The 14,065-nt window shown below is 45.2% G+C and overlaps 1 protein-coding gene across 1 annotated transcript; it reads right to left on the bottom strand.

Moving 5' to 3' along the window:
* Positions 1 to 5,764: 5,764 nt before the first annotated feature.
* Positions 5,765 to 13,380, bottom strand: Ucp1 (uncoupling protein 1). The gene is made up of 6 exons (XM_028786315.1): positions 13,019 to 13,380; positions 12,184 to 12,382; positions 9,414 to 9,614; positions 9,221 to 9,322; positions 8,213 to 8,393; positions 5,765 to 5,958 (listed from the first exon to the last, which is right to left on the bottom strand). Exons 1-6 carry the CDS (start codon positions 13,142 to 13,144, stop codon positions 5,844 to 5,846), a joined length of 924 nt encoding a protein of 307 aa, XP_028642148.1. The 5' UTR covers positions 13,145 to 13,380; the 3' UTR covers positions 5,765 to 5,843.
* Between the last annotated feature and the right edge of the window lie 685 nt (positions 13,381 to 14,065).

The following is a 14,065-nucleotide window of genomic DNA, read 5'->3' as shown; positions in this document are numbered from 1 at the left end:
TCCCATACCAAGTAGAGCCCTAGGCTGCTAACTCTTGTCTATGCTTCGGGTTCAAGACCAACAGATGTTTCAAAGTTTGCTTTTTAAGTCCAAATGCTGATAAACTGGTGAGACTAATCAAGAATAAAAGGGAAGAAAATGTCAAGAATGAAATATGGGGCATTACTACAGATCCTACAAATAATGAAATGAAAAAATATAAAGAATAATTCTGTCAAAATTTGAAACTTAGATGAAATACAAAAATTTCTTTAAAACAGACTTACTAAAAATACAAAAAAGGGAAACCGATAGCCCTAGAACCATCGATGAAACAATTAAACTTTCTATTGGAAACTCTGCTTGATGGTAAGTAAAGTAATACTTTAAAAATAGTAGTAAACTGTTGGGTTGTAGGGTGCACGCGGGGGTGGGTTCTTTTGGGCTGAGTTGTGGGTCCCGAGTGTCTGCCACCCCAGGTGGCTGGGACTGTGGCTCAGGACAGAAGCACGGGAAGTTGACTGAGTTCACTCCACACTGCACTGGGCAGACACTGGGCTGTGGGAAGCCTCCCGACTCTGCTCCAGGGTGGAGAGAACACAGTTTGAGATCCCATGTGGGCCAGAGCTCTTGGGTTGGAGGTCCCTGGACCAAGAGGTGGCCAGAGACCAACTGACCTCAGTCCTTAGGCTCTCAGGCACTGCTGAGAGGCTGCAGAAGGGTTGAGGGGGGTGGTGGCGTACGGGCTGGATTGACCCACAGCTGAAGGGTGGAGGAAGAGAAGCTCCAGCAGCGACCCGAGGGGGAATGAGACTCTTGGTCATGGCAACTTGCTTGGCTGTGTCATGGCTGGGTCTCTCGTGGCTGGAATGTAGAGGAGTCTTTGGTGGGAAGTTAGGCGGCGGGTTCGGTAGTTGAAGACCTTCTCTGTGGTTCCCCACATTGGACTCCAAAGACGAGAGATAGTCTATGATCTTAAAATGTTTATTGTCATGGCGGAAAATGGATGAAGCTGTACTCCATGTTCTCAGGGTGGGTCTGAGGTTAAATACCTTTTGCAAGTAGGAGGGTCTGAGATGGAAAGCTTAACTGGCTATGCCCTCTGGCTTTTAGGTATCTCATGAGTATGGAGATCTGTCTTGAGGCTCTGTGGCCTGTAGTCACACCCTCTACCTGTGGAGGGGCTAGTGGGGGTGTTGTCCTAAGTGCCTGAAAGGTGCTGATCGATGGGGATCTTCTGCCTCATGTCAGGAGCCTCGAGTCAGGGAGTGTGGCAAAATGTATGCTGTCCCTTGCAGGGAAACCTGTGAGGTCTCCAACCTATTGGGTCTCTGGCCATCTCTAGCCAGTGCTCAACCAGAAACCATGCTGTCCTTTCACAGTCCTACATTAAACAACAAAATTGGGGGCTGGAGAGATGGCTCAGTGATTAAGAACACTACTGGTATTCCAGAGATACTGAGTTCAATTCCCAGCAACCACATGGTGGCTCACAAACATCTGTAATGGGACCTGATGCCTCTTCTGGTGTGTCTGAAGATAGCAACAGTGTATGCATAGACATAAAATAAATAAATCTTTAACAAAAAAACAAAATTTTTACAAATAATGTAGAGTCTGCAATCTATGAGGCTGCTCTAATCTTGCTGCCCCAAAGAACAGTATGAAAAGCATATATTTTAGGAAAATGTGTTAGATGAAATAATCCTAAATTAAATGCTAGCAAACCAAATTTGAAAATATACTAAATATTTCAACTATAATGTCACGCATACAGATTATTTTTAATATGTGATAATGCCTTAGTTTAGTTTATGCCCAGGATAAAACCAATGTAATTTTCCTTATAAGTATTTGAAAATTTGTATGATGGTTGTAGGTGCAGCAAAAGCATCTGAAAAGAGCTCAATATTCTTTTGTGTTAAGGGTGGGGGGGAGCACTCTCACGGAGGCAGGGGGAGGGAGGATGGGATGGGGGGTTTCAGAAGGGGAGACCTAAAAAGGGGAAAACATTTGAAATGTAAATAAATAAAATATCCAATAAAAAAGAAAGGATAAATAAAAAGGGGGGACAAAACAAAACAAAAAACCCACAAAAAACAACATTAAGGAGTGGTGGAGAGATGGCTCAGTGGTTAAGAACACTGAGTGTTCTTTTGGAGGACCCAGGTTTGAGAGGAGACTGAAAGGGTCTTAATATTAAGCAGAATGCCACTGAATGCAGCTGGAGTTTGACAGCTCAGTGTCATTTTACCCGAGGGTTGGCAGAAATGAGAAACTGATGTAGCATCCCAATTCCTCACTGCTCAAAGCTGTGCACATGAGCATCTTCACCTATCTCTCAGGTGTGCTTGCACAGGTAGGTGGTGATGACCCCAGATGAGAAGCCGCTGCAAAAGGGAGATGCTCACATGGCATAGGAAGTCAGGTCTGAGCAAATCGGAATGGTCCGAGCTGTTGCACAGTGGAAAGACGCAGTGGAAAGATGTGAAAGCGCCCACCACAAAGTCCTGCAGTTAACAAACGAGGAATGGCGGTGAGGGCTTTGGTGTGGCTATGCCTCTAGTTTCATACACTACTGGAGTCACCCCTGGCGTGTACCACTGAGATGGTGGAACATGAAAGGGCTGGGCTGGGCTGGGCTGGGTAATTAGGTCCTGGAGGATCCTCACTTATGAAAATATTAATGCTGGTCTGGAAGAAAGGGTTGTATCTCTCTTGAGTGAGTTCCCTGAAGATGGGTTACTATAAAAAGAACAAACGTGTCCTTCCCCTGAGACAGGTAAAGGAGACTCAGCTCTCCCTAGGTCCTGGGCAGGTGTTAAGTGTTAAAATCACTATTAGTGTTACTATTTAAGGTCTTTAGGTCTTTGTGCTGAGCATGCAATCTGGGGCTCATCTTCCTGTAAGTAAGCAAAGATGCTGAAGGATGAGACAATTTGACTCTGATCAAACACAGCAGGATTACCCTCGTGTAAATACTAGCTGCTTTGAAAACTCCAGGAATACCTTGTCAGAAATACACAAAGAAAGGCACTGGTTGCCCCAGTTCCTGGAGGTACAGCCTCAGGACTGTTTCAAACCACCTGTCTGTAGCAAAGTTTTTACTCTCACAAGCCTTGGGGAACTCCAGACAACCTTGTGGTGAGAATTCTGGAGTTTGGGTTTCTTTAAAAACCACAAAAATATCTTAAGAATATGTTTTCGTTTTAATCGCACAAGTGGGATGTGAGGCTGCTTTAGGTTGTCCACAGCAGCTGAGTGGGATTTGCCTGGTGCTCTGGCAGGGGCGCGATTTTGCCAGCTGTAGATAGTTTTTGGCATTATGTGATATTTGGAATTTTAGGTATATAAATGCTAAGGGCCCTGAGAGCCTGGGTGGGCTGTTGGTCGAGATTTATTAAGTACTCATGTACAAAGACGAAGAAACAACAAGGTTAAGAAATTACATATCCTGACGGTGAAGATCAAATTTGCCTCAAGGAACTTGATGCCCCTAATCAGCAGGAAGTAGTCTAACAATAACATTGCCTCCTTTCTGACCCTGACTTTATTCAGGGATCTCTTTCTTTTTCTCTCTGTCCTTTTTTCTCTCTTATCTAGGATTAGGGGGCTGAAAGGGTGGAGAAGGAAAGAAGAAAGAAGATCCCATAAAGAAGCCAAAGACAAGCTACACAACCCTCGAACCATTTCCACACAGGCCAGGGAAGGAGCCCCCGGTGGTCTGGCTGAGGAACTGCTGTGATGGGTCCCAAGAGCTGAGGCTGGTTAGTGTGAACACGGTTTCATTTGCATAGGATGCCTGCTGTGATTGGTGCAAACATCCCTTCTCTGGCTATTGGATCAGGCTGCCTGGGGTCACTAAGGGAATTAGCTAGGAAGTGATATCCATCCTGCCTCCCTTCACATTGCAACATTAACTTGAATAAAAGGTTTCTAAGTGTCTTGTCTTCCTCCAGCTCTGTAGCTTGCAGACCAAGCCTGGACAGTAGCTGTGACACTGAGCAGGATTAAGTTAGATATAGAAGTCTCATCTTCCTAGACCTATACAAGAGTTGCAAAACTGTCTGTCGTCAAGGACTGAGGTGCTCTGATGCCACGGTGCACCCGTCACAGCCCAGGGCTACAGAAGGGTGGACACGCAGAATTAAGTGCCCTGTACATACACCTGCACTAGGGACACCATTTCTGCTTCTGCCTCTGCTGCAGCTGTTGTCATACATAGACGGACACAGAAGCCACCAAAGACCAGCATATGAAGAATAGCTCCTGTTTACCGACAATTTCCATGTGGGTGGAGCAAAAAGACCCACAGCGACACAAAACAGATTGACACAGCAGTATGAGGCCCAGGAGGGAAACTGCCAAAGCCAACACATCTTGAATCGACTAAAACAGGAACAGGGACTGTAGCAAGTAGTTCCTACTACCCTGCTTTAAGCTCTAGGCGGACCTCACTATCAGCCCTGCCCAGGTTCCCTCGGATCTGTGGATGAAAGACACACACACACACACACACATGCACACACACACACATGCACACACACACATGCACACACACACATGCACACACACACATGCACACACACACATGCACACACACACACACACACACACACACACACACACACACACACGCACACGCAGAAGCTTAGTTTTGATATGCTTTACCTCAATGGCCAGGCTCTTCTAAGCCTTCCTCTGCTATTGTACACTTCTTCTCCCTCAACACCCTAAATCTGCCCTCAGCTTAGGTATGTTTCTAACCTCCCGCCTGCTACTCCAGGCCCAGTCAGGGAAGTGGACAATGGCCACTCCACCCTAGATCTCACATGGATGGTGGCTCTCTCCCTCCAAAGCGTGGCGAATCTTTTTCTCCTCCCTTGAATCTGCCAGCGTGCCTGAGGGAAACTGGAAGTCCTGCTTATTCTGCCCAGCTCATTGGCTACTAGCATCTTCATTGACCAATTAAGAACCAATTGGGGAACAGGACCTTCAAGAGTCACATACAGATTCCTGATCAGAGTATCAGAACCACTCCCTTCAGGGTACCTGACTGCCTGAGTGTCCTGTAGGCTGCTCAGCTCTCCGTTTGTAAGAGTGGGAAACAAAACAACCCAACTCTCACTCTGCTGCTGCTGGTCACCTTCCAACTGTGGGAAAGCCAGAATCAAGATTCACCAATGATAACATTAGTGACCAAATGAATATTGCATCTCCAGTTGTAAGATGTTATAGATGCCATAAGATATGGACAGACACCTGTATGAACTGAGTTAGTTTGTACTTTTGATTCCGAAGAACTTCCCTTGCTATGGGGACGATTCTGTATTCTAGCTGAGCCTCAAGTCTTAAATCCAGGTATAGACTTCTTGAAAAGATAAATCTTAAATGGAACTAGCAATACTTTATTGAGTATATTAGCTGTGAACTGTGGTTAATAAATAAAATGAAATGGCAATATTTTCTTTGATAGCTTCCGTTTAAAAGTGTTTATCGATGTAAAGTGTTTTGAACTTAGTTTTTCCTTTCCACTAGTTTGAGCTGTAATTAGAATTATTTATACCCAGTCATACACCCCCATCTCTTCCCAAAGACCAGTTAAATACAGCACCTTATATAGGCATTATTTTGTCAGGATATTACTGGTTACATCCTTAAGACAGTAAAAATAAAAATTATGTGTATGCATTAGTTTTCCCTTTAAAGAAAATTAAAAGATGTTTCAAAACTCTCTACTGGAAATTATCTTTTAACGTAAATAAAGTGAACAGAGCTGTTCGTTTGATTTCTTCGGTTGGTTTTATTTGTGGTCTCCCAGCACAGGAGCCCAATGATGATTAGCGTCACTTCCTCCAGGTTGCTTATGTGGTGCAGTCCACTGTCTGCCTGGACTTCATCAGCTCTTTTTTCAGCTGTTCAAAGCACACAAACATGATGACGTTCCAGGACCCGAGTCGCAGAAAAGAAGGCACAAACCTGGGGAAGCACATGGCACTGTCCTGTTAGTTGTTTGAAAGTCATAAGGCCATGGTGATGGGCAGCTTATGTGAATCGTAAGATACAAGGAAGGAAGATAAAAGTACCTGATGATCATGACGAAGTCACTCATTTTTCCTCTCAGGTTTCATTTAGGTGTCTCTACTGCTTCAGAGCAAGAGCCCACTCAGACCAGCCCTGCCTGTCTCCCACCCCACAGAGCTGAAGCAATGGCATTGCTAAGCAACACTGCCCTCCTTTGGATCGGAGAGGAAACTTTTGTTTCACTTTACTTCCTAAACAGGAAGTAGGAAACTCTTAAGAGGACACAGAGGGAAGAAAAGTGCTCAGCCCATTGACCACATCCAGGTGGGGAAGCTGGTATTGTCTAACATGACTCAGTCAGTTCTGGGTTTAGGGAATTCCTCTAAATTCTGCAGAATGGTTTTTATTCCAACGATTGCTCCAGAAGACAAGTGTGTTAACGGTTAAAGCTGCTTTGACTAGATTTCTTTTTTTAATACAATTTTGTGTATCTGTGTTTTCCCAGCATGCCCGTGTGCACTATGTGCGCAAGAAGGCTGGGGAGATCCGATCCTCTGAGCAGGAGTCACGTGGATGGCTGAAAATTACCATGTGAATGCTGGGAACCAGACCTAGGTTCTCTAGAACAGCCAGCACTTTTAATCACAGAGCCTTCTCCGCAGCCCTGAGTAGATTTTTCTTTAAAAGAAGTCTCTCCTGAAAAAAGTACCTTCCAATTTGCTTTGCTCTTACTGTTTGTTTTGGTTTTGTTTTGAGAGTGGGTCTTGCTATATAGCTCAGGGTAGCCTCCGCAGCCTAAGCTAGCTTCAGACTACTAGCAATCAATACTTCTGGCCCTGTCTCCCCAGTGCTAGGACTACACATGTGCCAACATAGTTCTCTTGACCCAGGTGTGTGTGTGTGTGTGTGTGTGTGTGTGTGTGTGTGAGAGAGAGAGAGAGGGGGGGGAGAATATGTATAAATAACATAAATATTGAGGTTCCAACCTTTTTCAGTGTATAACTTCGTAGCATAAATGCATGTACGATGTGTAGTAAGCACCTGACTGTGTGACATTTTGTTTCCTCAGACTCTTCATCCATTAAACACTAGCTCCCCACCACCATCAGAGATTAAGCTTGGTTGTTCCTCTGCATGGAATTCTTTTTGAGACAGGGTCTCTCCTGAGATGCGGAGCTAAATATTAGACCAGCCTGGCTGGCCAGTGAGTACCAGGGAACCCCATTTTTCTGCCTCCCTAGTGCTGGGCTTGCAAGCATATGCCATCATGCCCAGCTTTTACACAGGCTCTGGAACAGAACTCCAGTTCCCATGTACATGTGGCAAGTGCTTTACAGACTGAGCCTTCTCCTGGTTTCTTTTTTTTTGAGACAGGGTCTTGCTATGTGGCTCTGGTACTCACGGCAGTCCTGTGCCCTAGCCGCCCATGTTCTGGGATTACAAGTATGTGCCACCACAGCAAACTCAGCCTGTTTAATTTAGTACCATTTGTCAACATTAACCCATATTAGAAAATATTTTAAAATTTTAGAAACAACATTTAAAAAATTAAATTTGGAAATTATTGAGTGGTTAATAATTTATAAGTGCTATGTCCATTTAAGTTAATGTCTTACAATGTGTATTATTTGTATTAATGTATCATAAGAACAGACTTAGAATTTTATATAATATGCATGGTAGATTCATATTTTAGTTATAAATTGTAGGGTATGGCTTTGCAATTCAAAAGGTTAAAAGGTTAAATTTAATATATTTTTAAAAGCTAGGTCATATTGTATTTTATTAGGAAAGTGGTTTCCAATATAATACACCAGCACTTTGTAGGAAAATATAATCTATTTCTCAGTAGTACTTTCAAAGTGAATGTAATCATTATTCAAAGAGCGTTTTCTGTGTTACATTTTCTGAGGTTTTGCTTTAATAGAAATATTTTAAATTAGGTTGATGGCATAACACTCGCTGCCTGGCATGTGTAAGGCCCTGGATTTGATTCTCCTCAAGTGCTACCAAAAAGAATTATTTAGCTTTTACTTTGTGGCATGATTGAATTGGTGGGTTGAAGACATTTATGAAGAGGCAAAGACGTAGTTGGAGGCCATTGCAGGGACCTGGTAGGCTAAATGCCAGTTGTCTTGCTGAGACAGTCCCCTCCCCACACACAGGCACCTTAAACACAACTTTATAGACATAGAAGGTCATATCCTACCCTTTGAAAAAGGCTGTCAGTCCTTCCTTGGTGTACATGGTCATTGCACAGCTGGGCACGCTTGGATACTGTCCTGGCAGAGAGTTGATGAATCTTGTTTTTACCACATCCACTGGGGAGGCCAGGAGTGTGGTGCAAAACCCGGCGACAAGAGCTGACAGTAAATGGCAGGGGACGTCATCTGAAAGTGACCAACACCAGACTTTGAGCTACATGTGGTTATACTTACCTGTTAGATACTTGTAAACCTATTAGTAACAGGAAGCTAATATGATCGCTTATAAATATATTAGCATATAAGAAGTAGCATGTGCTTCGTAGAGAAACATGGCTGGTACATGCTAATGGCTGCAGACCCGTTTACAGATTTATTATCTTAGGCTAACACTGTTTTCTTTGTGCCTTGGACCTGGTATAATGCCTGATACACAAGCCCCTAGCACCATTAGATTGAATTCAAATCATCAAAGGAGAATGTGTCCGTGTCTGTGAAAACAGTTTGGATGTGATTTAGATGAAATCATGATTAACTCCTCGTGTCTTGACTGCCTCCTGATTCCGCAGGCCTAAGAGGGGAATTGCAGTAGACGTTCACTTCTTGCTATATTAATGGAGACTATTGCTGCAATATTCTTTTGTACTTTTACAGCAAAGCTGAAACAAAAGCTCTGTTCCAACACAACTTTTAATTAAATTTGTTAGGTGTGGTAGGGACACACTTTTAACCCAGTACATAGTGACTAGCCTGGTCTATATAGCAAGGTCCTGACCATAGGGCTATATTGTGACTCTGATTCCCTCTCTCTCTCTCTCTCTCTCTCTCTCTCTCTCTCACACACACACACACACACACACACACACATACACACACACACCACACACACACACAAACACCCCTCTCAAAAGAGAAGTCTAGTAGAATTAAGCAATTCAATACAGCTTGTCTTTAGAAACTCTAAACCGAGATAGGAAAGTGCAGACATGTTTGTGGTATAAAATGGGAAGTACCTGCCATTATTTTGTTGTTTACAAGGGCCCCCTTCATGAGGTCATATGTTACCAGCTCTGTACAATTGATGATGACGTTTCTCATTAGATTAGGGGTCGTCCCTGTAGAAAAACAAGACAGCATTTAACAACTGAGCCGATGACTGGGTTTTGCTCCTTAAGTACTATGGCAGTCCTCTTGGCAGTTAGCTACCTTTCCAAAGTGTTGACAAGCTTTCTGTGGTGGCTATAACTCTGTAAGCATTGTAGGTCCCAGTGTAGCGGGGTTTGATCCCATGCAGGTGGCTCTGTGCTTGCATTCTGACCTTCACAACCTCTGTAGGCTGCCCAATGAATACTGCCACACCTCCAGTCATTAAGCCAGCTGCGATCTTGTTCCCCAAAGAGGCAGGTGCTATCCAGGAAGAATAAAAAGATGGTCAAGAAAAGAAAAATCGAGAGCCCTGCCCCAACCAAAGCATGGTGTGTGTGTGTGTGTGTGTGTGTGTGTGTGCCAGAGGACAAACTCTGCCCATGCTTCTCCAGGAACCATTATTTGGCTTTTTTGAGATAGGATCTCTTGCTGCTGGGCAGCTTGCCTGGCAGACACCATGCGCTGGTGCTAGCACACCTGGATTTGGGGTGGTGGTGTGAGTTCTAGGATTCAGGTCCCTGTGCTTACGAGGCAGGCACTTTACTGACTGAGCCACCTCTCTGAGCCACCTCTCTGTCTCTAGTATGTTTACATTGTGTCCTTCCTTCTTTCCTGATGCTCTGTCAGATGCTGATGGGTTTTGGAAGTTGCACCGACTCACAACAAACACTAGTACTAGAAAACTTCAGTAGCCTAGGTTTTTATTTTTCTCCCCCAAGATGAAGACTTCCAAGGAAAAAGGAAAAACAGCAGCTTTATCCTTTCCCATGTTTACCTGTCATTTTAGTATTTCCCAGCTGGGAGGAGGCACCTGGTCAGCAGTGATGCTAGGTTTCCCCTATCGATGACAATGTTGATTATTGAACTTAGTGGTCCTAGGGAAAACCCAGTGGGCAACTGCCTTCATGCAAGACATCAGACAATATTCAGAAGGGACCAAAAAAATAGGACAGAGAAGGCTTTGTCTTAAAAATTTGGAAAAAAAAAGTCTGTTGATGAAGACAAACATCATTTAATAAAACTTCAGTAATCCTGAAACTCAATATTCATTCTACAGTGAGTACAGTTAAGGTTCAAGAATGTTCACTCATTAAGGCCTTCCTTTGTCTTTCCACCTCTGCCTCCAGTCCACAAAACAAGGATAATACCAACATCATGCTCACTGGGCCTGAGTTCAGACTGATAAAGCTCTCAGCACACAGAACACACCAAGCTGGTAGCAGCTTTCTTTCCCACCACACTTAATCAGTTGTGTTTTAAAGGATTCTGATCGGCGTCCTGATTCTTCTTCCTTGCATGCAATAGTGCATACCACAATCATTTCTGACTTACGATTTCTTATATACGTATTCTTTACTGCTGCCAACCCAATCCTTTGAAGTATAAATGTTTGTATCACACTTGCTTGACTTGTTTTTTTTTTTTTTTTCATGCTGAAGACTGAACCCAAGACCAAGTGTTCTACCACTGAGTTCTATGCCTAGCTATTTATTTATTGACTTGAGACAGAATCTTTCTAGGTGTCTCAGGCTGGCCTTGAACTCTTGATCTTCCTGTTCCTATCTCTGTAGTTCTGAGATTCCAGGTACATGTCACCACACCTGATGACCTGCTTAGCATATTTGCAGTGACTTCCCATCATTGTATGGGCAGAATGCAATCTCCTTAGCATGAACTGCAAGGCCCTTTGTGACCACTTCCTGCTTTTTCTGGACTCACCTGTCCCTTCTAACCAATGTGCCCGCTCTTTCTGCCCTGCATGTCAGCTCCTCGCTCAGATTTTGTGCAGTCCTCACTCGGTGGAAAGGACTTTCCTTACCACTTTGGCCCTTGAAGTCTCCTACTGCTCTCTCAAGAGTCAGTGCAGATACCAACTCTTCAAGAGTCTTGTACGATCATGCCTCTTCACTGTGCCTGTTCTGTGGTGGCTTGCAACACAGCAGATGTCATGGTTGTGTAGCCAGCTGAGCTGGAGGCTATCTAGAGCGGCAACTGTCATTGGACAACCAAGCACTGTTTCCCACTCAGGACAGTTCAACAAATCTTACTAGATCCACTGAAGAAGCAGAAAGCAGAACAAGGAGCACTAACAGAACATATCTGATTATACTTTGGAGCCTGAACATAACTGGTGATTGACTAAAGAATTTGCAGAAGTCGGGCAGTGGTAGCGCACACCTTTAATCCCAGAACTTGGAAGGCAGAGGCAAGCAGATTTCTGAGTTTGAGGCCAGACTGGTCTACAGAGTGAGTTCCAGGACAGCTAGGGCTATACAGAGAAACCCTGTCTCAAAAAAAAAAAAAAAGAAAAAAGAAAAAGAAAAAGAATTTGCAGAAAATTATCCGGATGAGTCACTCTAGATGTCTCCTCTTGCTAACCTCTGACATCCAGACCTGTCCTGTGTGGATGAGTTTTACTTAGACATTCATGCAGACTCGGGGAGTGTGATGGCCTCTTTCTGACTTTGCACATGCTCTCTAGGCTTCTCTGGGACTCTGCTGTTTGGGAAAGTCTGCACTGAGCATTGCTTTATAGCCCACCCACATTTCCCACGAAGAAACACAAGCTTCCCTCACTAGTCAGTTGATTTTTACAAATGTAAACAGGAGAAGAACTGATATGCATATCTCCTTTTCTTTCTAGGAGAAAAGAGACAGTGTAAATATTGGTTTTTTTTGACAATTTGTTATGAAGGCCACTACACTCTGTTACTTTGGGTGAGTTGGGGCTGCTAGGACAGAACCCAGGGCCTAGCTCATGCTGGGCAAACACATTATTACTAATTTTTCAGTTTTTGGATAGAACCTGGTCTGGGGCATGGCTCCTTACTTTCTCTCCCTGAAGAGAAGTACTCTTGGACCGTGTCGTAGAGGCCAATCCTGAGCGAGGCAAAGCTGATTTGCCTCTGAATACCCGCGGGCAGACCGCTGTACAGTTTCGGCAATCCTTCTGTTTTTGCCAGGGTGGTGATGGTCCCTAGGACACCTTTATACCTAATGGTGCTGGAAGCTTGGCCTTCACCTTGGATCTGGAAATCAGAAAGATTCAGGTCAGAGGGAAGTGGCTGTCCATTAAGGAAAGGGGTCCTACCTGGTGTGTCAGGGTGGGAGAAGACTAAACAAGACTGGTGCACGCCCCAGGTAAGGCTCTTTATAGATTTCCTTTCTAAACAACCTCTCCTGCATACCATCCCATAATTGCATCTTTCTGTCTATCTATCTATCTATCTATCTATCTATCTATCTATCTATCTATCTCCATCTCAGAGATGGAGCTTGCTACAATGCAGGCTCTAATCACCTAAACAAGGTACCCAGGAACTCTCCAAAGCCCCTAAAAAACAGGATGGTGCAGTACCCCTGAAGACTCAAAGACAGATGATAGCGCCAGTCTTGTAAACTCTGAGGGGTTTGCTTTAATTACTGGGACTCCACCTGCTCAGGACACCATTGCCTTATGAAGGGTTTGGTAGAGGTCATTGTTAGCCCATCACCTGCAGCTCTTCAGCCAATCGGAGAAAAGGGTCTCATTTCCTTTCTGATAGCATTCATTCCCAAGACAGAGCCACCCTGAGAAAGTGCGGTTAGAGCACAGCACACATCACAGGGATGCCCACAGCAGTTGCTCTGGTTGGAGAACCCTTGCCAACTTGACTGAACTCTACCTGAAGACGGACTTTGGCGGTGTCCAGCGGGAAGGTGATGATATCCGCCAGGCAGGCTGAAACGCCGGCCGAGAAGATCTTGACCCCCATGGTGGGTTGCACTTCGGAAGTTGTTGGGCTCACCATCCTGGCTCGGAGGGCAGAGAGGCGCGAGTGCAAGGCCAGAAGGAATCAGCCCTGAAGACAACAGTGGCACTGTTGCCTGATTCGGTACCGAACCCGCGACTTCGGACTTCTGGGACAGCCACCCGGGCTGGGTAGTGCCGGTGCAGGGGAGGCGCTGTGCAGGAGCTCAAAGGTGAGCGTCCCTTTCTCTCCCGCGGGCCAGGAGGGCCCGTTAAGCCCAGATTGCCCAGGCACTTCTGCGCCCTGACCTGAGAGATCTATATAGCCCGATTGCTGGAGGAGGAGCTGGGGGGTAAGTGACTGAGCCTGCTTGAGCCTGCTCAGGTCCCCCAAGACCTGCTAGTGGGACGCGGCAGGGGCGTGCCCTGGGTGCGCAAGCCTCCCAGCTGCGTGTCACTCCCAAAGCCTCTCCCAGCACCTCTGATTTGGCACCAGTTCCTGAATGCCTGGAAGACACACGGAGGGGCGTCACCCCGCGTCCCCGCAGCCTTTTGTCACTCTTCAGCTGAGCCTAGACCAGAGCGCAGAGCAGGGCCTGGCTCCTTTGAATAAACGCAATCTGATGATCTTGCTGAAAACTCCCACAGCTATCCTGTAGGAAGAACGTCCCAGTCCCGGGCCCTTCCCCAGGCATCTACCGGGCTACCCTTTCTTCTCTTTTCAGTTCTGAATGCGCCTTTCTTTACATTCCTTTCCAAATGTCACCTTCAGATTCGGGGGCGTGGATGGGGTGGGGATGGGGTATGGGAGGGCTAGGGAATCCATGCAAAAACTAATAACTCTCTAAACTTTTTCGAGAAAGTGAGTGCATTGTGTGGTCATTTTTAGTAGGGAGATGTCAGCTAAGCTCATAGCCATGCTAGCCAGCCTGTGGATCTCTGCTCCTTTGGGTAGTTCTTAGCAGGAGCCCTGGAAGGACCG

This window comes from Grammomys surdaster, unplaced genomic scaffold (assembly GCF_004785775.1).
Source record: "Grammomys surdaster isolate TR1022 unplaced genomic scaffold, NIH_TR_1.0 125463, whole genome shotgun sequence".
NCBI classification, from domain to species: Eukaryota; Metazoa; Chordata; class Mammalia; order Rodentia; family Muridae; genus Grammomys; species Grammomys surdaster.
The sequence above is the reverse complement of the archived record's forward strand: the minus strand, read 5'-3'. Positions and strand labels throughout refer to the sequence as shown.

Bases quoted from the DNA above. Each gene is read 5' to 3' on its own strand.
- Ucp1 (XM_028786315.1), bottom strand. From the start codon at position 13,144: ATGGTGAGCCCAACAACTTCCGAAGTGCAACCCACCATGGGGGTCAAG. The intron at 12,383-13,018 runs GTAGAGTTCAGT...TCTGATTTCCAG, and splicing joins CCGCCAAAGTCCGTCTTCAG to ATCCAAGGTGAAGGCCAAGC. The intron at 5,959-8,212 runs GTAGGATATGAC...GTGCTTCCCCAG, and splicing joins CTGACAGCCTTTTTCAAAGG to GTTTGTGCCTTCTTTTCTGC.